General features: G+C 53.6%; 7 protein-coding genes across 7 annotated transcripts; 5 read left to right on the forward strand and 2 right to left on the reverse strand.

Moving 5' to 3' along the window:
* Positions 1 to 3,016: 3,016 nt before the first annotated feature.
* AB675_2490 (uncharacterized protein) lies at positions 3,017 to 4,390 on the forward strand (the record flags this gene model as incomplete). Its single annotated transcript, XM_018142465.1, has 3 exons — positions 3,017 to 3,065; positions 3,184 to 3,320; positions 3,374 to 4,390. 3 exons carry the CDS (start codon positions 3,017 to 3,019, stop codon positions 4,388 to 4,390), a joined length of 1,203 nt encoding a protein of 400 aa, XP_018005156.1.
* An 855-nt stretch (positions 4,391 to 5,245) lies between these two features.
* Positions 5,246 to 6,266, reverse strand: AB675_2491 (putative maintenance of ploidy protein mob1; the record flags this gene model as incomplete). The annotated part of the gene is made up of 3 exons (XM_018142466.1): positions 5,246 to 5,630; positions 5,692 to 5,785; positions 5,840 to 6,266. 3 exons carry the CDS (start codon positions 6,264 to 6,266, stop codon positions 5,246 to 5,248), a joined length of 906 nt encoding a protein of 301 aa, XP_018004965.1.
* Positions 6,267 to 8,752: 2,486 nt separating this feature from the next.
* AB675_2493 (Ras guanine nucleotide exchange factor K) lies at positions 8,753 to 11,999 on the reverse strand (the record flags this gene model as incomplete). The annotated part of the gene is made up of 5 exons (XM_018142467.1): positions 8,753 to 8,863; positions 8,950 to 10,976; positions 11,089 to 11,298; positions 11,346 to 11,670; positions 11,718 to 11,999. The coding sequence occupies 5 exons, from the start codon at positions 11,997 to 11,999 to the stop codon at positions 8,753 to 8,755; spliced, it is 2,955 nt and encodes a 984-aa protein (XP_018005232.1).
* Positions 12,000 to 14,738: 2,739 nt separating this feature from the next.
* Positions 14,739 to 16,028, forward strand: AB675_2494 (uncharacterized protein; the record flags this gene model as incomplete). Its single annotated transcript, XM_018142468.1, has 3 exons — positions 14,739 to 14,774; positions 14,824 to 15,217; positions 15,313 to 16,028. 3 exons carry the CDS (start codon positions 14,739 to 14,741, stop codon positions 16,026 to 16,028), a joined length of 1,146 nt encoding a protein of 381 aa, XP_018004918.1.
* An 860-nt stretch (positions 16,029 to 16,888) lies between these two features.
* On the forward strand, positions 16,889 to 17,899 carry AB675_2495 (NifU-like protein; the record flags this gene model as incomplete). The annotated part of the gene is made up of 2 exons (XM_018142469.1): positions 16,889 to 17,695; positions 17,744 to 17,899. The coding sequence occupies 2 exons, from the start codon at positions 16,889 to 16,891 to the stop codon at positions 17,897 to 17,899; spliced, it is 963 nt and encodes a 320-aa protein (XP_018004818.1).
* Positions 17,900 to 20,007: 2,108 nt separating this feature from the next.
* On the forward strand, positions 20,008 to 22,483 carry AB675_2496 (uncharacterized protein; the record flags this gene model as incomplete). The annotated part of the gene is made up of 4 exons (XM_018142470.1): positions 20,008 to 21,127; positions 21,176 to 21,238; positions 21,289 to 21,898; positions 21,946 to 22,483. The coding sequence occupies 4 exons, from the start codon at positions 20,008 to 20,010 to the stop codon at positions 22,481 to 22,483; spliced, it is 2,331 nt and encodes a 776-aa protein (XP_018004858.1).
* A 702-nt stretch (positions 22,484 to 23,185) lies between these two features.
* On the forward strand, positions 23,186 to 24,305 carry AB675_2497 (uncharacterized protein; the record flags this gene model as incomplete). Its single annotated transcript, XM_018142471.1, has 4 exons — positions 23,186 to 23,233; positions 23,286 to 23,401; positions 23,459 to 23,581; positions 23,651 to 24,305. 4 exons carry the CDS (start codon positions 23,186 to 23,188, stop codon positions 24,303 to 24,305), a joined length of 942 nt encoding a protein of 313 aa, XP_018005118.1.
* Between the last annotated feature and the right edge of the window lie 245 nt (positions 24,306 to 24,550).

Genomic DNA, 24,550 nt, shown 5'->3' on the forward strand with positions numbered 1-24,550 from the left:
CGGGTCGATGAAAAGCAGTCGCTTGTGTACCTGGAGTTGTTGAAAACACCTTGCCACGAGGAGACCGCCGCAAGGAGCGGTATTGGTTTCCTTGAACTCCGGCAGACAGTGCAGAGAAACACTTCTCAGCCAAACTGTCAAGATCTTCAATGGAAGCCACTTTGATAGCGTCTGACGGTGGTTCTGTACTCTGAGGCAGACCTTCAACGACCCAGAATCTTGCATACCCTCCTCTCTCGAGAAGCACCAGATGTCTATCATCTTGCAAAGCCTCTACGAAGCATTGCGCAAACCTAGGTTCGTCGAGTGGTGTCCATGACAAGGTCTCCTTGCTTCTTCGCTTTGGAGCAACCGACAGCGGAAGAGGTACCGTGACAGGCGATGGCGTTTGGTCGTTTCGCAGTGCTGGAGGTGTAGTCTCTGCAAGCTTGTGACTTTCCCAGCCGAAGACTGTAGGTGTAACCTCCGCAATCGATGCATCGCGTGGGCTATTGCTGGAGAAGCGGAACGTACGAGCAGGGCTCCGACTGCGAATAGAGGATTCCCGACGTCGCACAGACAGAGGCGTGGATGCATCATCAGAATTGAAGTTGGCAGGTGCAGGGCAAGCTGGCATCTCAGCAGACGAACCAGTTGACTGCTTCACAGGATCTTGGTAGGCGCCTCCAGACTTCGTGGTCCCTGCACTTGGGAGGCCCGCATGATCTTCCCTCCTCACTCGAAATCTACGTCGAATGTCCTCATGCGTTGTATCTCGGCGGCGTCCGTATGGATCGTGTCTTCTCACCGACTTGTCTGAGCCTTCAGACTCGCTATCGGTGCCTAGGTCCTTGCAATCAGAGCGACTCTGCAGGTCCCATGGTGATGCACGTGACAGGCCAACGCCGGCAGTTTGTTCAATGTCAATCTCAGGTGACTGAGAAAGGGGCGGAGACGCAATGCCGACAACTATTCCGCAGTCTTCTTCGATGGACGTGGCTGACGACTGCAGGAATGGGTCCTCACCGGTCTCATTACTCGTGCGCTTGTAACTGCTTTCGTCCGAGGTTTGCTGGGCTGGCATATCCTCTAGCAGACAGGCATCGTTTGACAGATCGCTTGCTTCGCCGACAGCTGAATTTGCGAGCTCTGTACTTTTCGACTCCGGCGACTCCTTCTCGGCTCGATCGGAAGGAGTGACACAAGTTGTAGCTTCTTGGTCAGTCTGAGCCACGGGTTGACCTGTTGAGGCGTTCTGATCATTACTTCCCGTGATCTTGTTATCCTTGTGGAGCACGTCCTCCAGGACAACAGCTGCAGCGGCAGAGTCATCAAAGGGATTGTCTGGCTCCTTGACAAGCTGCTGGAGCTTGTGCTCGGCCTCATGTGGAGAACCTGAACGATTCTGCTCTGCCTTGAGCTGCTGGAGAGTTCCATCGATGACCGTAGGAAACGGGAAGAATCCGTTCTCCTCAGCAGCCAGGGCCTTCACGTATGGTGTGTCTTCTGGACGACCGGTCAGGATGGGATCCTGTAGCGGATCGCTACCAAAGCCTTTCAGAGGGTCGTAGGCTGGAATGGATGGTAACCGAGGAGTTTGCTTGGTGGGCACGCCGATGGGTGAGCTGTTAGCAATGGGTTCTCCAGTGTAGGTGTAGGTCTGAGACCGGAAGCGGACCGACTTCTTGGGCGAGGCCGATCGGCCGCGAAGGGTTTGGGATTGTGCTCTGTCTTTTCTTGTGACCGTAGCCTCAGTTGGGGGCTTGTGGTGCAACAGCTCTGTTGCAGCCTTGAACGTCCGTGCCAGGCTCTCCAGCCAATTTCGAGGGGGCGGAGCAGCTCCTTCGGTCGCAACTGGCGCCGTCGTCTCATCGATCCTGGCATATGAGTTGCGGTGGTACTGGAGTCAAGACTGAAGGGATCATCTGCGCGAGATCCGCGGTCTTCGACTCCAATAGCCAGCTCAGCGGGATCACTAGGCCTAGAGAAGGTCAGGACACTGAGCGTTTTGAACGCAGTTCTGCTTACTTTGACATATTGTCTTTCTTCGAAAAGAGACTGGAAAGGCTTCCCTTGGAGGACAAAGATCTGGACCGCTTGGAGCGTAGTCGAGATGGCGAGCGTCGTGTAGGACTACCAGCGTCTGGAAGCAATGATGAGGAGGACTTGCGTCGGATGGTGTTCCATGAAAACATACTGATGCTGGCACAAAGAACTGGGTTGGAGCAGATGAGGGCGCTGATGCAACCAGGCTATCGGCTGACCCAGAAACGGATGCACGAGCACAGAATGGGTAGAGCAAAACGCGTGACAGATGCCTCGAGATGAATTGAATGCGTCGCGCGATGACCAGACTTACATGAGTAGCAGAGGAGCTCCTGCCAGGAAGGTATATCGCCACTGCCCGCTCCTTGACCGTCAGGTGCACGGCGACTTCCTTGGGACAGTCCAGGTATGCAGGAAGGACCGACAACCTAAGCGCAGCTGCATCTCCGAGCGTACCAGCTTCGCCCTTGCCATCGACACTTCAAAACCGCTGCAATCATGCCAAATTGAAGTCAATTGTATGATACCTACCTTACAAAGGCGGCTTGCCGAAAGTCTTGGGCTTGCACACCAGGCAATCCGTCCTGACTCGGTTCAAATCAGATTCGCCCTCTCCACCTTTGCTCGGCCTCAAATGTGGTTGAGAAGTGGAAACATCGAAGCCACACAAACTGATCTCGAAGTCCTCGCTGCTCATCTGCGTGTTTTATTGAGGTGCCTCAGGTCAATGGTATGCTCTTTTCGCCCTTTTGCCCATCAAGATTCTGCGTGACCGACCTTCGTGTATCGCGAGCATGCATATGCAAGCAGCCGCACGATACATGTGATGTGAAAGAAAGTAACAGCCAACTCGGAGAAGAGCTTGTTGTCATCGTCGCGTCGCGAGCCGATCGCGCCAAGACTTCTAAGAACGTCTGCGGAGGAGCTCTTCAACTTTTGGGCCGCAACATCTCGGTGAATCGTCCACGTTCTCGCCAGAAAACCGCCCACCATGTCGGACCAGAAGAGCGCAGTCGATTTCAACCAGATGATCCAAGCAGGTATGTACTAGCCCAGGCTCTTCCGTCCAGCCCAAGTGCACGGGGCTTCGTGGCCGTCGCCCTTCCAGTTCATCCGTCCGCCACCCATGCTACGACCCCTGCTAACGCACCTGCAAAGATCGCGCGAGGCGAAAGAACGAGCAGCTAGCCGCAAACATCTTCGGCCGCAATCGCTCGAAGCAGAACGACGGCGGCAAGGTCAACCGGTCCGCCTCCAACAGCCCCAGCCTCGCCAGTCGAATAGGAATAGCAAAGGTACAGCCAATATTATAGTCGTCTACGTCGACACGCATACTGACACAGATCAGCGAACTCCCTCGACGACCTCTAATTCGAGTCAAGGGAACCCTTTCCGGCCTGCCCTCAATCGCAATAGCTCGTCACAGGCTCAACAGCGAGACCGCGCGAACCGCATATCCCACGCCCTCGATGCATCCAACACATCCACCTCCCAGCGGCCCACCTCCAAGTCCGGAGGGCTGAGCATAAAAGGCAAGGCAGGTCCATGGACAGTGGTCGCCACCAACTTCGCCCCAGGCACCACCGCCGCCGACATCGAAGCCTCCATAAGTCACACTGCCGTTGACGACGATGGTCAACAAGGTCTCATTTCTTGTCACATCACCTCGACTCAGCCCGTCGTCACTGCCGAATTCGTTCTCACCGAGCGCACCATCGCCGACCGGATAATCTCCACCTACAACAATCAACTAGCAGATGGCCGCTACCTGAAGCTACAACTCCAAAAACCACAAGCACAGTCAAAAGAGCCCTCACACCCTCCAAAGGCCACACAGCCAAGCCCATCACCTCGCCACGACACTGAGCTATACTCTGAAGATGCTGACATGCTCTCCCCGGACGATGTCGCCCCCGGCTCAACTCAAGCCACGGCCGGCAACACCACCGAGCCATCCCGCTACGACTCTGATCGTGAAGACGCTGCGGCCTCTAGAGACCGCCGAGACCGTGAGACCCGACGAGACGATCCTCGTGACGACCATCACCGCGACGGACCACCTCGTTCACCTCCACGTGACGACCGAGACATGAGGAGAGGCGGTCCTCCGAGGGAACACGATCGAGACCGTGACATGATGCGGGATCGTGAGCGGAGATATGATGATCGAGGCGGTGGCTACGACAGGAGAGGAGGCTATGATGACCATCGAGGCGGGTATGACAGACGCTACGATGATCGGGGTCCACCTTCAGGTCACTTCCGAGGCCGTGGCGGAGACAGAGGAGGCAGTGGGCGAGGCTATGCCGGCAGCATAAGCGAGCGCTACGCGAGGGCTAATGGCGGTGGTGGTAGCTACAGATGAATGCTTTCCGACGGGGTAAACGTGCGTCTCCGACAGGTGCTACAGTACTTCTTGCCACAGATACGGCGATGTGTTGGTCTTGTGGCTAGGAGGCTCGGCTTCAGGCGAAAGCTTTCCAACAGCACAGCACAGCGCAAAGCGTTGGCTTTTTCTGGATGGTGTCCGAGGTAGCTAGCTACATGATTTTTGTGTAACAAGAGAGCAAAGCGACCAGCAGCGTCAATGCAGAAAAGCCATGATCCTTCCAATGATCACTTTGCAGCGGAAGGCCGAGCTTCAAATCAATCGTCAGCGGAATGTTCAGTGCGTCGTCAATGGCCAAGGTAGACTGTAGTAGTAGGCAAATATCCCTCGAGCTTTCAACTACCTGGTAGAATCACAGTGTACGAGCCAGAAAAGAAGAAGAAAAGAAGCGCTCTGTTCTGTCCGTGAACGTCTTGATCTCATTAATCGCGGTCGAAGTAGTACATAAACGTTATGCTTGGTCCAATTCTTCGTTTGAAGTTCATTCACTAACGCCGCCCTCCGAGCATGTCCTGCGAGGCTCGCCCATCAGGTGGAATCTGCGCGGGGGACCGCACCGTAATCTGGATGTTGCTCCTCAGAGCTCACTCTGTTGTGCCACCGAGTGGCGGGTATCGTCGTATGCCGGCTTTTGTGACGTGTTGCCACATTAGCATCCCATCGGCGAGCAGTAGCGTAAGGCCGAAGCCTCTCTGCTGTTATTGGCCTGCTTTCCGAAGCCAACAGCGTGTGTGCTTCTAGACGTCGTCGTGCGTCTTCGTGGTCGTAGTGGTACAATGATTATTCAGCTCTCGTCCCACCGACAGGAACCATGAGCTGATTGCCATTTGCTCATTCGCTCTTCAACATACTATCCACCAAGTCCCCCAACGGACCATAGTAGTCCTTCCCACCACCTTTCTCCAGCCCATGCTCGTCGATGAACAGCACATAGTGTTTGAAACTCGTGTTCAGGTGTGGCTCCAGTCCGAGGTGCACGATCACTGGGTAGTGATGGCAGTAGATGTGCGCATAGACTCGGTAAAGGCGCTTGAAGATGTTGCGGACGCTCTGAGGAAAGTGCTTGGGAAAGGGAACACCGATGCGCGATGGGAAGGTGGCTTCGTTGTCGATATTGGATTGGACCCATGTCATGAGGTGCTCGATGTATTCAGGCGCAGGCATCTTGGTGGGTTTCGGGTAGCCGGTTGCGGCATCTTGCCAGAGGTATTCGAATCTTGAGAGAAGATACGTTAGTATAGGCTGGTCGCATGTCTGGAAGGGATAGGAGGAGTTACTCGTCGGTGGCCTTCATCTCGGGGCACGACTGCGGCGAGCAGAATTCTGTGATGGAGCCATAGAGCAGGTTGATCTGGTTGTAGAAGTCGACAACTGCGCATGATCAGCATATCTTGCGCATAGCCGGCGGAGCATGACGCTTCATACCATTGACAGCAAGCCACTCATTCAGATCTTCGCCCTCAGGCAGCTTGACAACCTTGCGCAGACTCCCAGTCCCCAACGTCGCCTCTGCAAACTGCTTCAACTGAAAGGCGGTATTGCCCTTCCCAGCTCGCTGCGAAGGCTTGAACTGACCCCTCGTGCGGGCATTGCTAAAAGGAGAAGATTCACGGTCAGAATGTGGACTCGACTTGAAGTTGCTCAGATCGCCCCATTTGTCGCGCAATATCTCAACTGCGCGCGATGGGGTCTTCGGCGACTTGTTGCTGCTTAGAGCAAGTGTGGGAGAAGCGGGGGTCTCGAAGAGAGTGTATGTGTTGATGGTGACGCATGACGCCGACTGCTTGAGGGTGCAGTGCGGCTTCAGCGGCTTAGGTGATGTTATCGGCGAGGAACTGAAGGGTACGAACATTGTGGTGAGGAACGAAGCCATCGACGGCGAAGAGTACAAGTCTTTGGTCGTCGAAGTCGCTCAAGTTCGATATGGCAATATCGAGAAATTGTTTGTAGACACTAACATTCCTCACTCACTGGTCAGAGTGTTGCGGCAACCAGAGCAGGTGAGGCATTGGAGGGATGACAGAACGTACCTGCTACAACTTGGGACGCTGTCCTGCGTGTATCAGGGTGATCGGGGTAGGTACAGGATGCAGAAGCGAATGGATGCTGCGCTGAGGTCAGGAAAGACACAGGAAGTGACCAAGAAATCAAACAACACTGCTTGTCTGTGATGTGAATCTGTAGAGAGTGCGACGTGCGTGGGATGGCATGTCTCTTGAACCTTGGGGGCATGTGGTCATTGTTTGCAATTAACTACATGGGGTTAGCGTATATGCCCTGTCCTCCAACTGCTCATCAACTTGGAGCAGCCTCTTTGTGTTCTCGCAGCACCTGCCATCTGCTTCCCTTTGCTCCTATCTAAGCTCGGAATGAACTGGAGACGTCGTGGACCTGGCTGACCCTGTTGGCAATCCTTGTCTTCATAGGCACGCGGGTCATGCTGATCATACCTGACCACGACGGATGCGTACTGATTGATGCCTCGCCTATTTGACATACACTCACCATGTACAGTCTGCTACACTCGACGACGATAGCGACGAGAGGATCGAAGCCAGCACTGCCCAGTTGTCGATGACAGCCAGATCATCGTCGACTTCGGAGCACAATCGAAATAGCAGGGTCGAAGAAGTGTAGGTCGTCCCATCAAGTAGTGGCAGGCGCTATCTTGGCATGGCAATCTTTTCCCATCGTCTTCATGATGAAGGAAAAGAAAAAGAAAAGATCGAGCGCAGAGACGATTACTTATAGATCTGCAACGAACAGTTACTCGAAAGCAAAGACGCAACGGTCACTGTACTGGTACGTACATGAAGCATTCACTATTTGTTGCAGAATTCAAATGCGCTGCTGACTGTGCATACGGTCGACTGAATAAGTCACTGGTACAGATGGCTTCACTACTCCCTACACCTCTCGCCCCATTATCGATACTCCTATGCCCTGACCGATCTACACACCAGCAGCCGCCAGCCCAGCCGCAGCAACGCCCACGACCACCACCTTGATCACATCCTGCACCATAGTCTTCTTCAACACCATAGCAGCGTTCTTCGTGTTTGCCGCTGCATCGCTTGCGGTCGCCGTCGGCGTTTCGTCGTTGATGCTGGTCGAGTGGGTCAGGTCAATGGTCTGGTTGTCGCCGATGGTCGTTTGTGCCACAGCAGAGGCGGTGAAGAGGGCGAGGATGGCTGTTGTTGAGTATTTCATGGTGAAACAGTGAGGTTGAGGTAAGCTTGGTCCGAGAGAACAGGTGGGCCTGGTAGTATCGCAACAGGCGTTTAGACGCAATGCCAGATGTCAGGAGAGCTTCGTGCTGAGCTCGAAAGTCCGATGTGGATGAAATTAATCAGTTTCTTCACCTCCATGGTTGTGCAAGAGGGTACTTATACCTCCCGACCTTCGCCCCTTCGACAGCACTGGCTCTCTATCCCCAACCGACTTACGTGACCCTGAGAAGCCGTTGGTCCTTCTGATGAGACACCACTAGCATTGCCTCAATATCTATATCTCCTCTTCAGGCTAGGATAGAGTTCGCCCTACGGTTCACTGCCCTGACTAAAGTGGGTCTTGGCGTTTACGGCCCCAGACTCGATCCTTCAGGATTGGGAAGGTTTGGGTAGGGGTAGGGCTGAGGTAGATGGCAGTCATCGTAGATTCGGCCCCTGAGCTCGAGTATTGGACGGGGGAAGATTGAAGGGAGCTTTGGCTTTGAGGCTCTGCGCTGGGGTTGAGACCGATGTCGAGGTCGGCGGTGCTCGTAGTCGGGCCTCTTGGCCTCATTGGCGATGATCAGTGAAATTTACTGGCAATGACATGCAAAACCGCTCAGAGGGAAGGTCCACAACAAGGAGAGTCAATTGTACGACAGCAGAAGCACAGCATCCAGTGTTGAAGAGCAGTTGCGCCCCGTACTCATTCCATGCTATGTGGCACCAGCACCAGCACCGTATCGAAGTGAAGCTCCATTCGCCTTGCCGAGTATGCAACGCACCACAATGCTCGCTCCTTCGCCTCCTCGTTTCCGTCGTAGATGTAAGTATGTACTTCATAATATGCGATCTTCCAGTTCTTTTTTCCATCTATCCATTTCATTCATAACTTCATCATTCCGCGTACCTCCTTTTTGTCCCTCTGGTCCTCCTCAGAACATCTGGTGGCCTTCATGGATGTCCGTGTCGCTTCGAATCCATGCTCTCTCTGGTTGAAAACCTCGCTCGCTTTAATTGTTTCGTTCGTGTATGTCGTCCGCGTGCCTGCTCGTGCAGTCCGTCTCTTGGTGAAGGCTTGCTTAAAGATTCGGTGTTGATTTGCTTTCCACGCATACTTCGCCTTTCATCATCGCCCCATCCACAGCCTCCTCGCCCTCGAGTCTCCACTTCCGCTCTGATTGGTCGGCTCAACCTGCACACTTCGTTCATACAGCTCGCTTCTTGGATCCGCCGAGTCCTATTTATATGGTCAGTAAAGAAGTCGTCAAGAAAGAAGGACCAGAAGTGCCAGCTTCTGAACGATGATAGGGGCCAGAAACTCACCTCACTCTCACCCAATATCTTAGTATCCAAGATAAGCCTCGCGATCTCCTCGCTCCTCGCCGTCTTCGGTCCAAAGCCATACGCCATCTCCAAACTCCGCTGCACCCCAACAATCGCCTCTCCCATGATCTCGAACTTCTTCCAGTTCACATTCTGCTGTTGACCACCACCAACAAACGTCGCATTCGCCGCCGCCGCCATTGTCAGATCTTGCCGCAACAGCGGGATGAACGGGATTCTCTCCTGGAAACTGTTGTCCCAAGCCATGCGGTACGCCGCGTAACTTCGCGAGATGCCCATTAAAATCGTCAACCGCATGAACTGTTTGCGCACCTCATCCGGCACTAGTGCGTGCGTGGCGCTAAGCCTTGAGATTTCGTGGCCCGTAATCCCAGCCACGATCGCGCCAAGGGAGTTATAGTTGTTGAGCCCACGGACTTTCCAGGCGAGCTGCATGAATTTCTCGACGGCTTTCGCGCGATGTTTGGGCTTATCTCGGAGTAGAATCATGCCGGAGACGAAGATGGCTAAGTGATTGAACTGTCGAACCATTACGAGGATGTTGTCGTTGCGCCCAGGGCTGCTGCCGGTGCTAACGCTGGCTTTGCGGCGTCGGGACTCGGAGAGGGTGACGTGCCGCACGTAATCTCTGGGCCGAATGGATGAGTACATGGTCCAGTCGATGCGTGTGATCTCACGCGCGATGTCTTCAATTGGAGTCTCCATGAATTGGTGCCATTGGAGTTTGCTGAGTTTGATCTTCGGGTTGGGACACAAACCGCGGGCTTGCTCACGCGCTTCTTCGAGGGCGGCGATGTTGAGGAGCGTTTGGCTGCTGTTGCTGCCGCGAAGTAGTTGGGACACGGAAGGTGAGACCGGCTTCATGGTAGACGTGGAGCGGATGTCTTCGTTGCTGGTGGACGTGGATTTGGAGGTGTCGGTCATAGAAGAGGGGATCGAGGTAGATGAGGAGGTCGGTGTCTTTTTGTGAAACGATGAGCCGCTGTCTTTGCTGACGGCGGAGTCTGGCGCATCGTCGTATGCCCAGTCGACGTCATCGTCTGGTATTTGGGTCGTGAGGTTGTTGCTGATTTCGCGGGCTGCGTGGGAGAACTCGCGGGACTTTTCGAGCGACTGAACAAAGGTCGTTGCAATGTCCCTGACTTGGGAGGAGGCGAAGTCGCCGGGATACTGAGCTGTCCACTGCCCGAGGACTTGGAGATAACGAAGCATCTCTGCGACCTTGGCGAAGCGTGCGAGGTCGCCTTTCTCGGTCTTCACGAAGCGGTCAATCACTGCTACTAGAAGCTGTCTTGGCGTTGCGAAAAGTCGGTATAGGCATAGAAATGAGGGCACGAACTTTGAGTCGTGTTTCGACGATGGCAGGGTTAGCAGTCGCTCCACGAGGTCGTAGAATGGGACACCTGTCTCGCCAGGCGTGGTCTCTTCGACTGAAATGGATTGCATCGCCTGTCTGGCAGATTCCGTCGTTGGATTCGTGTCGTCGTGCGATTCTTCGTCCATGTCCAGGAATGTCTGCACTCCCGCTCCATTGGGTACTTCAGACGAAGGAGGTCGCAATACTGATGATTTGACGTAGTACGATTCGGGCGTCTCTGGTACGAACGATTTCGGATTTCCCGTCTTCTGCCCGCCACTGTCATCATCATCGGACTCTGGAGTGTGGGGCTCCATCGGGCGTGACTGTGGTCGCGGCACGTTGCTTGTGTCGACTTTGAGCTTCGACTTCGATTTCATCTTCTGGGCCATTTCAAGATCACTGCCAGAGTCAGAGTCTTCATTCGGTTCGCCATCATCTTCCCCGCCTTCGTCTCCCGACTCAATTACAGGCGGTCGGGCAGCCATATTTAGGATAAGGTCTTTGGACTTCGATGTTCGCAGCCGTGAATGTGACCGACTTCGGCTTCTCGACTTGGACGGTGATGTATCGCGAGACCCTGCGATATGCGGCACGGCTGTTGCTTCCGAATGAGATCTTGCGCGGTAATCTGCGGATTTGTGAACACCTAGACATGGTTAGAGCAATTCCGAGCCAAGTCCGAGATCTGCTCTCCAGAGACACATTTTCTGGTGATCATGCCGCAGCAAGAAGGGCTATTGGTCACTGGTAGTACATACCTCGATTTCTGGCGAAAACACTGTGAAGCATGTTGGACAGGCATCGCTTTTGCGTTTCCGGCTCCTTCTTGCTCGTTTCCTGCACGAGTATCGTTGAAAATGATCGCTTGACCTGATCGTGAAAGTGTGGCGGGATTTCACGCTGATCGTCGGGCGCCTCTGCCTTGCATGCCACCAACATGCAAGGTATATCCGACATGGACAACGCGGCTTTTTGGGGCTTAGTAAACATTTTTACGATCACGGAATAGTCTTACCCAACACTGGAGGTACATTGTCCTTGCTGCTTGCATCTGTGACGTCGTACAGGCAGAAAACACCTTGGAAGGTAGGCACGATCAAGCCCTTGACAGTCTTTGGCCAAGCGATGCGCTTTCCGCCCGCAAAATCGATGTCGTTGAACCCGAGCTCGAACAATTGCACACGATAGAGCTGTTTCGCAAGCGACACTTTACTCGTGACCAAAGGTGTCTCTGGCAGTTTTCTCTGGTCAAGAGCATTGAGGGCGAAGTTGCTCTTTCCTACCCCATTTGCGCCCAGAATTGCGAAGCTGATAGTCGGTATCTCATCGCCCTCTTTCGTCTGTACGGGATTAGGAGCTGTCGCAGCATAGAAGCGGCCTAACTCACGGATGACAATTTGGACCGGCCTTCAAGCCTGGGCGGCGGTTCAGAGAAACGCTGGCCAGCAGCACGAGGCTTGACCTCATCCTTCTGACTGCTTTTTGAGGCGCGCCTGCTCGATTCCGAAGCTTTTGTGCTGGTAGAAGCTCGCTTTGTCTGACTTTCGCGCCTGGGCTTCACTGCCGGAGCTGAATTATGTCGGTCACCGATACCAGGTCGCTTCCCAGTCGGGGGCGGCGATTTATCGTCGATTGCGAGTGATCGTGACTTTTTGCTGCGCGAATCCATAATGCATCAAGCACAAAATCTTCAAATAAATGGCATGGCGTCAGTCATGATGGCGTTGTAATCTTTGCTGGACAATGGCAGACTTTGTGTTCAGGCTTGAGGTGAGCTCTGTATCGCAATGTGGATATCCTCACGGGGCCGGCCACGTTTTCCAGGCAGCCAAAGTTCCCAGGTACAAGAGATTGCCCAATCAAGGGTTCTCTACACAGCTTGCAAGGCAACGAGCAGCATTGATTCGTCCGTAAATGCGATGATAAGTGTCGTGTTTGGAAAAGAAATATAGTGCAGATCTTAGGTTGATGAACAAGAGACGTTGGAATTGAAAAAGAAAATTGTGGACTCTTCCGAGTTCTGAGATTCTTTGCCCAGCGAGTCACGGTTGTGGCTCACGGTGCAGTTTGCGGCCCAGACAAAACCCAAGCTCGAGGCGGAGAAAGAGATTGGACGACCCTTGGGGCCAGAAGACGAGCTCTACGAGCAGGGGATTCGTGGCCAAAGATGCCCACGAGCCAAGCACATGTCACGGCTACCGAGCCACAAGGCCGTCTGTACGGAATCTCTCGTGCTTTTTTCTGTTGCCGACATCTGCGACCTTTGTGATGCTGTTTGCTATAGCTTCAGCACGAGCTAGCAGTAGCGTATCGTAGGTGCCGTGACGATGAGGCCGTCACTGACCAGCGGCTTACGAACGAGCCAGAAGGCGTGATGCAGTAGCTCACTGCCTTCTGTTTGGCTCGAATGCAACGGTAATGGATTCCAGCATCGCCAAAAGAGCAAGACCCGCCTGTGAAGTGCAGGCATCCTGCAGGCCGTCCTGCGCGGCTTGATCCCCCCGGACGGCTCGTCAAGCTCTGCTTTACTACCAAATGGATCAAGGAGAATCTGGTATCAGCGACTCATAGCTCAATAAACCTGCGAGCTCGCATCACCTCGCAGCTACTGTGCATATAGATTGCTTAGAAGCCGGAGGTATCTTTTTGACTTTGCGAATTATCTGCCGTCGATTGCAGCTTCGAACACGAAGCACCCGAGGTACTTGTCTTAGAATCGAGACCTTGCAGCACGTGAGGTAGGCTCTCTGAAACGCCGTCCCATGAATAAATGTTCATGGACCTGGAATGCTCTCGTAGGTTTATAGAGGGTGAGAGACGCCGCTGGCCTGGGTAGCTACACAATCTGACGTAAGTTGCATCAACGGATCACGTTCAAGTTCCACGTTCAAACCGACGGGGACGAGAGCCGTGATTCTAGTGGACCGGCTACATACAGGTGTGTTCGAGCAAAGGATCCGTACCTGCAGAGAAGGGCATAGCTCGATCGAAGCATCTGCAAGGCGATTTTGGGCTGGCATATACCTGCATCTCGCCTGAGCACAGGATAGAAATTCTCAGCGGCTACCCCCGTCGCATTCAAGCTCGCGGCACATCGATTGCGCCGCGCAAGCGTCGAGATGTAGCATCAACGAACACTCCGACCTGCCTATTGAGGTTCATTGCCCAATGTTACCATGTTCGAGCGACCAGGAGTTCGAGAATCGTGCTGGAACAAGCATCTCCGCGTAGTCCTGATAGGAGGGGCAGGGGTACCACGTTCTGAACCACTACGATAAGATATGCCGAGCAATCGGTACTTCATAGCAACGCACGATCTATCAGACTACCTCTGATGAATTGAAATAATTGCGTCTTCAGACCATGACCAATTTCAGCGGAAGCCGCAGCGCGCTCCAGACCTGAGCCGTCAGTCGGTGTCAAGCCTGTGTCTCGGCCAATCCGTTGGTGAGGTTTTCTCCGATCAAGCCACCTCAAGCCTATCGAAATGAGATCTATTCAGGAACCAAAAAGCACCAGACGCGAGACTACCGCGTCTGTATCCTCGAGAAATCGGTAATAGCTAGGACTTGCTGCGGCGATGGGTTATCTTCTATGAGAGGGGAGAGCAGAATTACCTCTGCCGATGTTGAATCATGTACGAGGCCACCAGGAGTTCTTCATCTATGGATACCGTACCCACGGGTTTGAGAACTGACGTCTTTCAGTAGTCTCACCCCATCTCGCGTCCCAGACTCCCAAAATCAGGGCGCACTTGGGGTTAAATGACGCATGCGTCAGATTGTGCTGCGCTATACAAACGGAGCAGTCATTTTCACGGCCTTCTGACCCGTAATATACCCGAGAAGGGGGACTGGAGGGGTGCCTAATTTTGGTAGCCTGGCCGGAGGCCAGGCCAAATTTTTCTGGGATTTTGTACCTAAAATCCCAGATTCTGTGCTTAGTAATACCCTATAAAATGTTATTGGTGGGATAACTACGGCTGTCAATTTCGCCAGCATGCGTCAACATTACAATGTCAATGCGTAGTCATTTTGGTAAATGTCAGTCTTGGCACGTGCCCTGCCCAAAATCTTACAAGCCACTATCGCCGGACACGGCTGTGATTAGCCTTATAGTGTTGCCACTCGTTCCCTTTTGGGCACGCATTTGAACCTAGAAGCACCATCCAGACGACTTCTGGCCTAGGTTTGCGCCCCGCCATCTGAACCACCGTCCATCTGACTTGTCAAAGGTGCCAAAGTTAGCGGAAAACGTGGTCATTAAGTTTTCAATATAGTCAAGCTTCAGCCTGCCAAAGTCGCGATGATGTGTTCCCCTAAACACGGCACTGCAGAGAAGACGCATCTTGAATCCTCATGTGCTCTTTGCAACGCGTTGGCTACACAGCGGCATGACAGTCTCGTAAATGTCCTCCATCTATTCCAGTAACAGATCCAGCAGAGTAAGTCATAGCAATCGCGTGATATGATGGTGTTGGCTGACATCCCCAGCGCATATCTCATGCTGCTGGTGTGCCGGATTCACCTGTCCGGCACCGAACATCGAGACCCAACAGGACCAGCGACATCATTCCTGACCTGTCAAACTACACATCATGGCTTGCTATAGACTCTGCAGTGCCAGGACCGAGGCTTTGGGAACGGCGCAAGAGCTCAAAGTCGGTAGACGGTGACCCTGTACCCCCGATAGAAGCATTCAACCTCGATCTGGTAGAAGCGTATGAGGAGGCAGAAGATGAAGCATATCCTCTGTCCCCAGCAATGTCGGACAGGCCACCACGGTCTTCATCGTTGGCACAAAACGTTTCCAGCAATAGAAGTCTGAGCCTGGATCAAGACTTCAGTCGAGGGCCCGCTGTTGCCGTTCGCCGGCCACAGAAAGGCAGTTCTGCTGGATGGACCGTCCTCATCCGCTGCGAGCGCCGACGAAGGAACAACTGGTTGAGATGTCACCATGGCCTCCTCTAACAGAACCCTTAGCGTTCCTCAACCAGGATCCAAGTCGGCAAACATACCAGAAGAAGCACCGCCGGCACATGACGATTTCTGAAACCAAGAAAGCAAACAGGAACACCGTCATTGTCTCCCATCCCACGACTGGGCTCACGGAGCATGATCTGCCGCCGCTGCCTGGTTTGTCGCCCTCAAATTCGACCACGACGTCCGTCCCGAGCCTAACGCCGACAACGCCGATCTCGGTCTTCGCGCCGACCGAGGACCAGATACGGCGAGAGCTGGAGATGATGAGCTTAAGTGGGGGCGCCGAACCGCTGATACACCATCGGTATGGAGGTCGCACCAATTCCGACTTGATCAGAGAACTCGAAAATGAGGTCGAGTCTGCCGTGCCGCGGCACACGCACAAAAGACAAAGCTCTCGAGCAGAACCCGATGCCACAGAGGATCCGCATAGCCCTGAGCAAGCCCAATTGCGGCGCCGTAAGAGTATAATCGAATACTTTCGCAAAAGTCCCGTCGACAGGCTGCTGGATCTCTATTTGGACGACGATCCCTCACAAGCGGACAAGAAGCCTCCAGACAAACAACATGCCTTTGGTCACAAGAGAAGACCAAGTCTGGCAAGGCGTGTGACCATGTCATTGCGGCACAGCAAAGAAAAGATGCCAGAAGTGCCACCTTTGCCGACTGGGCTACCATTGGCAGGAGTGTCGCAATCGCACTTCGATTTCGACTAGCCGTCAGACGGTCGAGTTCACCCAAGCGATGAAAGCCTCCAGATCCTCCGTGTCCACCACTTCAGATTCGAGCTTTGCTTTCAGTACTGCCAAGCCCAGATCGAATCCTTTCTGCTCGGACCATCTGGGCTCAAATCGAGGATTTCTTGGTCTACCACCAACGTCGCCCCGGGTCGACGGATCCAGCGTCTCTTCGTAGATCTTCTTGAGCTTTGCTCGAAGGTCTGGGTAACGCTGGAACAGTTCTGTTGCTTCTTGGTTGAGGCTCTTTGGGGGTGTGGCTATTGGTGGCAATGGTTGGACTTGCGCGCTTTCAGCCATGCTCTCCGGACTTTTGCCTCGACAGAGTGCTTGGTGAGATTTGAAGCAAGTCAATGAGCAGCTATATGAACGACATGTATTAACGAATGTAGACAATGAAATTGTAGTAATGATAACCTACCTTCGAACCGTACAGTCCCTACATTTGTACTTGGAGACGGATGCTTCGCATACCGCACATGTGTCATTGGACATCGTGTCTGCGACTGAACGTGTTCATGGACAATAATAATAATGGCTGAAGAAGTGCATCTGCTTCTGAGTACGTGGACTTGAAAAGACCATTGCACTACTGTCTTATAAATGCCACCGTAGGTGCTGAGTCTGGAGAAATGACGCAGCGCAATCGCCTTCATAACGTCTCTTACCACTTTCAATCCTCATTACAAAGGCTCCTGAAGTCCTTACAACTTGTCATCGTTACAGACTCCTCTTCAAGCTTCTGTGAAGCATCTGTCAAACTATTATTCATCTTCCTGCCACCGCAGAGTAACAGTCTGGTGGTTGCCTTCAAGCCCGCCCGGCCGGCTTGTGCCACAATGAACAGTAATGTGCCTCGTGCTTTTGGACGGGCTCTTAGAACAGCAGTGCCACCAGCGAGACCTTCACCTGGTTTGAGGCAGGCCATCAAGCATGAAAAAAGACTACACAGCAGTGCACGATTGCCTGCGATAACAGCTTCACAAGGTCGCCACCGGCCTACGCTCGATCGCTGTCACCAGAACCGCGTATCGAACGCATTGCCGAGTCTTGCCTCAGTGCGATCGATCTTCATTCAAACACAGGAGACGCCCAACGCGGACGCTCTGAAGTTCATGCCGAACGTGGAAGTACTCCCGCAGGACTTTCCCTCCCCATTTGTCGAGTATACCTCACCACGAGCAACCCTCGCTCCTCCGCATCCCTCACAGCTCGCCTCCCGGCTGCTCAGTGTTGACGGCGTGTCGTCGGTGTTCTATGGCCCAGATTTCATCACTGTCACAAAGGCAGGGGACGTCCACTGGGCTCACATCAAGCCTGAGGTCTTCAGTCTGATCACAGAAGCGGTGACGACGGGAGAACCAATGGTCTCAGCGGCGCAAAGAGGCGACTCTGTTGATGGCCAAGCTATTGAAGAAGATAGCCTGGCGGCCAATGATGATGATGATGAGGTGGTCGCCATGATCAAAGAGCTGCTAGAAACCAGAATCCGTCCATCAATCCAAGAGGACGGTGGTGACATTGATTTCCGTGGCTTTGACGCAGAGACCGGTACAGTCAGTCTCAAGCTGCGAGGAGCATGTCGAACCTGCGACTCTTCGACCGTGACACTGAAAAACGGCATCGAGTCCATGTTGATGCATTATGTCAGTCTTTCCACCAACCTCCGCATTACATGCTAATATTTGTGCTAGATTGAGGAAGTGAAAGGAGTCAACCAAGTTCTTGACGAGGAAGAAGAGATTGCCCTCAAAGAGTTTGAGCGCTTCGAAGAGAAGCTGCGATTGCAAAAAGGCCCCGACGCGGCACCCTCGACTGTGGGCAAAGGCAGCTTAGACGCCGCCTTGTAATCGGGTCTGACCGCAGAGAACCCTGCTCTGGCTGGCCACACTCGCGCATGCGACGCACTTGTATGCTCTCGAAATGTGGCTACTGGGTATTGCCAGAAATGTTCTTGTCACGGTTCCCATTGCAATTGTGCTGCATGGTTTGGTGGCCCTCCTGGTCGAAATGCATCTGCTTCTGCGCTTCTGCGGGGAAGCCTGCTCTGGGTGGTCCAACCCCGGTGTGAGAACGGAGGACATTGGGGCACTTTGTGCTTCTGAATCATTTGCAGTGGTCACGGCAGAGGCCGCCCTGGTTGTGTTGATCGTTTCATCCGATCAAACGGCCAATTCGCAGGAGGGTCAAGCAGAGCAAGCCCGTGCAGATCATCTGTTCGCAGATTCCGGCTGATACGGAAGATCTCGATCCTCGAAGTTCCGGCCCACTCACGTCAACAATATCCATAGCATCCCGCTTTGGCCGGGTAGTCGCATGCAGCTTCGTTCCACTAGCAGCTATGTCGTATGCAAGACCACGCACACTCAAGCCTGGGTACACGTTTGTGCCATAATTTGGCAATTCCAACAGTCTGGACAGCTCGCGTGGTCATGGGGTCCAAGATCTGTTGCGTTCCACACAGAACATGTCTCTGAACGATCTGCACGCATTGCCTCCAAAGTGTCGACCCAGGCGCTCTGGGTGCTGTTCTAGACGGGGCTGTAGATGTGGTGCGACCTCATCCCAAGAAGGCTCGAGGACGCTCCTAATACCCGCGTGCAGCTTGAGGCTGCAGCATGCTCGGTGGCAATTGGTCGCCGCTATCGCTTGCTTCGAGCCTCCCAGAGCATACAGATGCTATGCTCGCTAAGTGCAGCTGCTTGATCTTCGGTTGTAGCCAATAAACCACATGCAACAGCCAAGCCCGCAAGCAAGGGTTTGTGGGTGTCTGGCATATTGCTTGTCTCGCCTATCCCAAAGCAGCTGTAGGGCAATGCTTAGGCACGGAGGGCCATCTCCAGCGTCCACAACGCCACCCAAGTTTTGAGCAAAACCCTCGTCTTTCCACAGAGTGCCCGAGCGCATCCCCGCAAAAAAGGACAGGTGACAGAATTAAACCAGGGACTTGTCCAATTGTTTGGGGAGGCTCGCTCCACCATCCTCTACGCCATTCCAAGCTCGTGTAAGCGCTTCATGCCTTGGGTTGACCCCTCTTAGGACGCCGCCGACTGATCAAGTTCGTCGTCAGACCTTCTCAGAACCTCTTCTGTTTCGAGGGACGTCGCCTTTCCATCTTTGCAAGTCAAATCAACTGCTCGCTCTTAAGTCCCGGGGCTGCGGACTCGACAGTCAACATTCTGGTCCGGTTGCGTCGGGTTAAGCAGACTTCCGCCAACGAACCTAGCGGGGATGGCTGAGCTTTGAATTTTACGTTGTGGGCTTCATTCGCCGCACTGGACAGCAGTATCATATTGTGCAGCATTGCCTGGGACGTTGCCAAACCGAAGGGACCGCATAGAAGTTCAACTGAATCGGTACGGTGTGTGGTCGGCCTGCAGTAAGGATTCGATTGCTGTTCGAGTACTGTGTCGAGGTTTTCTGGACCGCCGACCTGCTTTAATTTTGGCGTGTGGAGCGACTGATGTACCCGCCCTGCACCCTCTGGGATCGCGAACGAAGCAGGTTCGCGACTCAATCGGCTTCGCTGGCGCGGCATACGTCGACGACGAAGGTCATTCACTTACTTCGACCATTCGAGTCGTTATTAGAACGGCCAGGCCACGACACGTGACCTAGCACCAGGTGTTCAGATCCTCAGGCACGAGGCGACATTGCGCCGTGGATCCTCGACTACTTGAAGACTCTCAACCTTGACGGACCGCTGAATGGTGGGAGACAAGAGCATTGCACGCCACCGTCGTTCATGTCGATTGTCTGGCTAATCGTCACGTGATTTCAACTTCATTCACTTTTCAAACTACGCCTTGGCCATTACCCTCACTTCTTCGAGCAATCTCAGCCTCACGGACCAGCACGACACTTCGCTATTCTCCCTCTGCATCTGATCGCTCTGGCGATCGTGTAGTCCTCGATGAGTGGCACTCCCAATAGAGGCGCCTACACGCCACGAGCAGGGATGCCGGCTTTTGGCAACTTCGGCTCTCAACAACCCTCCGCGTCCATGCTGTTCGAGAAGTCGAATCCTGGTATCCGTAGGTCTACACCTGATTCAGAGGCGCTGGCGTCCTCCGACGACGAAGGTGATCCTAACCGGACCGCAGCGCAGGCTCCTAAGGTTCAAAAGCCTACTCGTCGCACTTCGTGGCTTAACGACGTTCCCACTGCGAATGCAACTCTCAACCGCAAGACTTCAGGGAGCATGCCTTACAGTCCGACCGCGTCCAATCCAGGAACACCTGCAAGTGAACAGCCGACTTGGATGTCAATGAGTGGATCATCTGCGACCGGCTGGAATGCGGGATCCGGATCTGGTCCATGGGGCAGCATCTGGAGCAGCCAAGATGCGCGAAAGGAACCTTCTCGTTTGCAGGAAGTAATGTCGAGTAATCAAGAAGGCGGCCTTCCATTCGCCATCCCACTTCAGCCCACGCCTAAAACATATCGATCTCAGTCATACTCTGTCGGACAGCTTGAATCAGCAATGGCGAATGCTAATGTAGCTAGCGCCGAGCAGTCACGATATAGGCTGCCTGGCCAGATGCCATCGCTGCAGCGTCGAACATCCCGCACAGCAGGCCTCGGCGTTGTCGATGCAACAGGCCTCGATCGCTTACATGAAGAAGATGGCGAAGAGTATCACAACGTCGGTGCCAATAGTCAACAAGCTAAAAGAATTGAGAGGCTTGAAAGGGAGAATGCACAGCTCCGTGCAGCTCATGCCAGCAGTCGGACATTCTCAACCAGTGCTATTACCACAGCTCCTTCCATGGGTTTGCGATCCTCGTTCCGCACACAAGGCTCTTTGCCCGAAGAATACGATGATGCCGTCGACGATCAGGAGAGCATATCTGGTTCTGGACTTCTACCAAGACGCGATAATACTTCTCGCAGACTCAGTGAGCAAGCTCTGGCACCATACGAGCGACAGTCCGCAGTCGACAACGCTGCCTTCGACGACAATCGTAACGCGAAGTGGCAGACTCATTTGGGTTTTGGCGCTATTCCTGAAGGCCCACAATCTCGCAGACATTCTATGGCAGGAGTTCCAGCTCGCCAAGCCTCAATGGGCTCACAAGGTATGGCAGCCCCTACCCAGGTGCCAGTGGATTGCTGACTCCACGCAGAACTCGACGAACAAGGCGACTACTACCAGCAAGTAGCGCAAGATGTCAAGCATGGAGACGATCGTGAGTTCCCAGCAGCCCCTGACCTGACAGCTTTCGCTAACGATTCAAAGCAGCATACTTCACGTCCGACGAGAACACTAGACGAGCAGCAGATGAACACGTACGATCATTCGGCCCTACCAGTCCCTATAGCTACCCATACATGCCTCCGATGCAGCAACCTCTGCACATTGTCAACTTCAAATGCAGTCGCTCAGACGTGTACTATGTCCAAGAGGGCAGCGGACTCGACATCCAGGTCGGCGACCTCGTCATCGTTGACGCAGACCGTGGCATCGACCTCGGCACTGTGCAACACACCAATATTTCCTGGGAGGAAGCTCGTCGCTATAAGGAACATTACGCTGAGGAGCACTACAAGTGGCTGATGATGTTCTCTAAGCAAAGTCGCAATGGTGGTCCCAACGTGGTCAATCCTAATGGGCTACCCACTAAGCAGGGCAGTGCCGTGGGAGGGATGGGTCCTCCGAGTCATCATTCTTCTCACGAAGCACCACATGCCGAGCTCAAGCCCCGGATGATCAAACGTCTGGCAGCCAACCACGAAATTATGACGCTCAAGGAGAAAGAAGGTAACGAAGCGAAAGCCAAGCGCGTCTGTCAACACAAAGTTGCCGAGCATCGGCTTAATATGGAGATCCTGGACGCTGAGTTTCAACTGTGAGTCCAAACCTTGCCGTCGCCTTACGGTCGCTAAATAAATGCAGGGACTCGAAGAAGCTCACGTTCTTCTATTTCGCTGATTCGTACATCAACTTCAACTCCCTCGTCACAGATCTCTTCAAGGTCTACAAGACTCGTATCTGGATGTCGGCCATCAACCCAGCCTCGTTCCAGACTCCGACGTCGTCTCTCGGTTTGACACCTGCGCCACCGGCTCAGCACTTCCAGGGAACCGAGGGAGGAGCACGACGCAGCCATGGGTACGACACTAGACGCCAGCCAGGTCCGATGGGATACGATGGCCAATACGAAGGCGATCAACCACTGCGTGGCACTTACATGGCCCAGCCTTATCAGCCGTTCCAACCCAGCATTGGCGGTTCCTTGGGAATGCCATCATTCGGCGGTAATGCTCAGATGGATCCTTTCGGAGAGTCGTACTATCAGCCTTCGTATGGCATGCTGAACCCGAACGCGCAGGCCTTTGCAGCTAGTCGCTCTGGTCTAGGGTCTCGACAGTCGAATCAGTCGCCTCACAACGATTGGACTGGGCGTTTCCAAGGTCTCTCCTTGGGATCATGATCCGCCCCGGCACACAACTACCTCCTCATCTGTCTGAACGTCGCCAGCTGGCCGAGGACAGATCCATCGCTTCTCTAGAGCTGATGTTGAAGTGTAGCGACGTTGTTTGGCTGAATGCGCGGGCAAATTGGTTGGCAGAACGCAGGATCATTTTCTTTCTGGGACTTGCTTTGAGATTTGGCTACTGGCTCATAATGGAAGATACGGCGCAATGCACAAATTGGGATTCGGGATCATGCTGAAATTGCAGACGACATTTCTAATGCTTTGAGCTTGACAAAGGCTACGATACAGTATACATCGGGTTTTCGATAGCTGGTAGAATGCGCGGGCGAAAAGTCGAAGCGGACTGCGTGGCACGATGTACGATAGCGACATGGCTGGAGCAAGCACGACTAGCATTGCAAGCGAGACACCGCGATTTCCTTTACTCGCTCATTTAGATCATCACGAACAGAGAGAGACTGAGAGAATAAGACCAGCATAGTCCGTCATATTTCCTACGCACGGCAGGCGGGGACTGTCTACTTCCACCGGGCTCGCTCCTGGCATTCTACGTCCCTTCCAAATCTGACGCCTTCACATGCGTGCATCGACCTCCCATCCGTTGCTAGGTTCCCTTCGACGGTCCTGCTGAGGCGGCCTTTGCATCATCCACCATCAACCTTCACTGCTTTCCATTACCTACGTGGTACTCGAAACATGGCTCAGAAGACTAAGCGCAAAGGCATCATCCTTCTCTATTTCGTCGTATGCATCAATAGCTAGCTGACTTCGCTGTCCAGGCACCAACACGCTCAAGGTTACGTCGAAGAAACCTCGACTAACGAATTCTCGGAGACCGAAAGAGCAGCATGACCGTCCGGAGTCAGACACAGACATATGCTGGTCGAGCGATCCGGTCGTCGGAGACTCAAGGTATTTGCTCAACAGCCAGCTCGTCGTGTTCCATGACTGACTGGACATCATCAACAGCGATTACGAACCTTTAGTATCGAAGAATGCACGCACTGACGTATGGGCTACTACTTTGAGAGGTATCGTTGTGACAAAAGAACGAGAGCTGCGAGATCAACTGGCTGTTAGGAAGGCTGCCCTGTTCGTCTTTTCTAGTCCTTCGAAGGCTCCCACGCGCCACGAATAACTGACAACAGTATTGCAATGCAGGAACAACGATGCCGATGATTTCAAAGCAAAGCTGCTGCCGATCTTCCTCGAAGCACTCCACCCTCTCGATCCCAACGATGCCAGAGTCATGGAATACACGGACGATATCTCCATGCTCAACAACAATAGCAAATCCGAGCAGGGCGCTCCCGTGCTGCATGTTCCTGTCACGTGTTGCGGAGAGCAGAAGTACTGCGTTGACATCAGTGACATGGTCGCCAATTGCGAAAGCCTGGTCAAAGCCTATCGCGACCTCGCACCCGAACCGTCCAAACGCAATGAGGTGCCGAAAGAATCCACAATGCACCCACGTCTTACTGCTTGGCAGTCCGAGTTCGCCGAGGACAAGCAAGCAATACTACAGATGCTGGTCGCGGGCAAGAAGGTGGCTATGCGAGAGGTGGAAGTAATGCTGGCCGATCGGTACCGTGAAGTCAGAGGCAGAAGCAACTTGAGCCGTGACGAGGAGATGAAGGGGCGCCATTTGTTGGCCAAAGGCACAAGCGCGAATGGCGGTGCTGCTGACGAAGGCGGTGGCCGCGAAAACGAGAACGGTATGGATACTACGGAGCCGCTCATGGGGTGGGGGAACGCTGCGCACGACGTTCAGAAGGCCATGGGTCGGCTGGGTCGGCTTGTTGATGGGCAGGTCTGAGAGTCCATGCATTCGGACCCATGGCACAGCCTCCCGTCAGGCATTGGACGATGCGTGGCAGTGCTTCCTTTCTTGCGGGATGTAGATCAAATGCTGATAGTGTCCCTGTAGACACGCCGGCACGATGTAGTTGACTGTGAATATAAGTTTATGATGCTCGGCTCCTGCTGTGCTCTTCTTGTCAACAGACTCTCTGTATCAGAGTAGTGCTCACGCACTGGAAGCGTACAGCTATCCAACTTACG

Source organism: Cyphellophora attinorum (genome assembly GCF_001299255.1).
Source record: "Cyphellophora attinorum strain CBS 131958 chromosome Unknown Contig2, whole genome shotgun sequence".
Classification (NCBI taxonomy): domain Eukaryota; kingdom Fungi; phylum Ascomycota; class Eurotiomycetes; order Chaetothyriales; family Cyphellophoraceae; genus Cyphellophora; species Cyphellophora attinorum.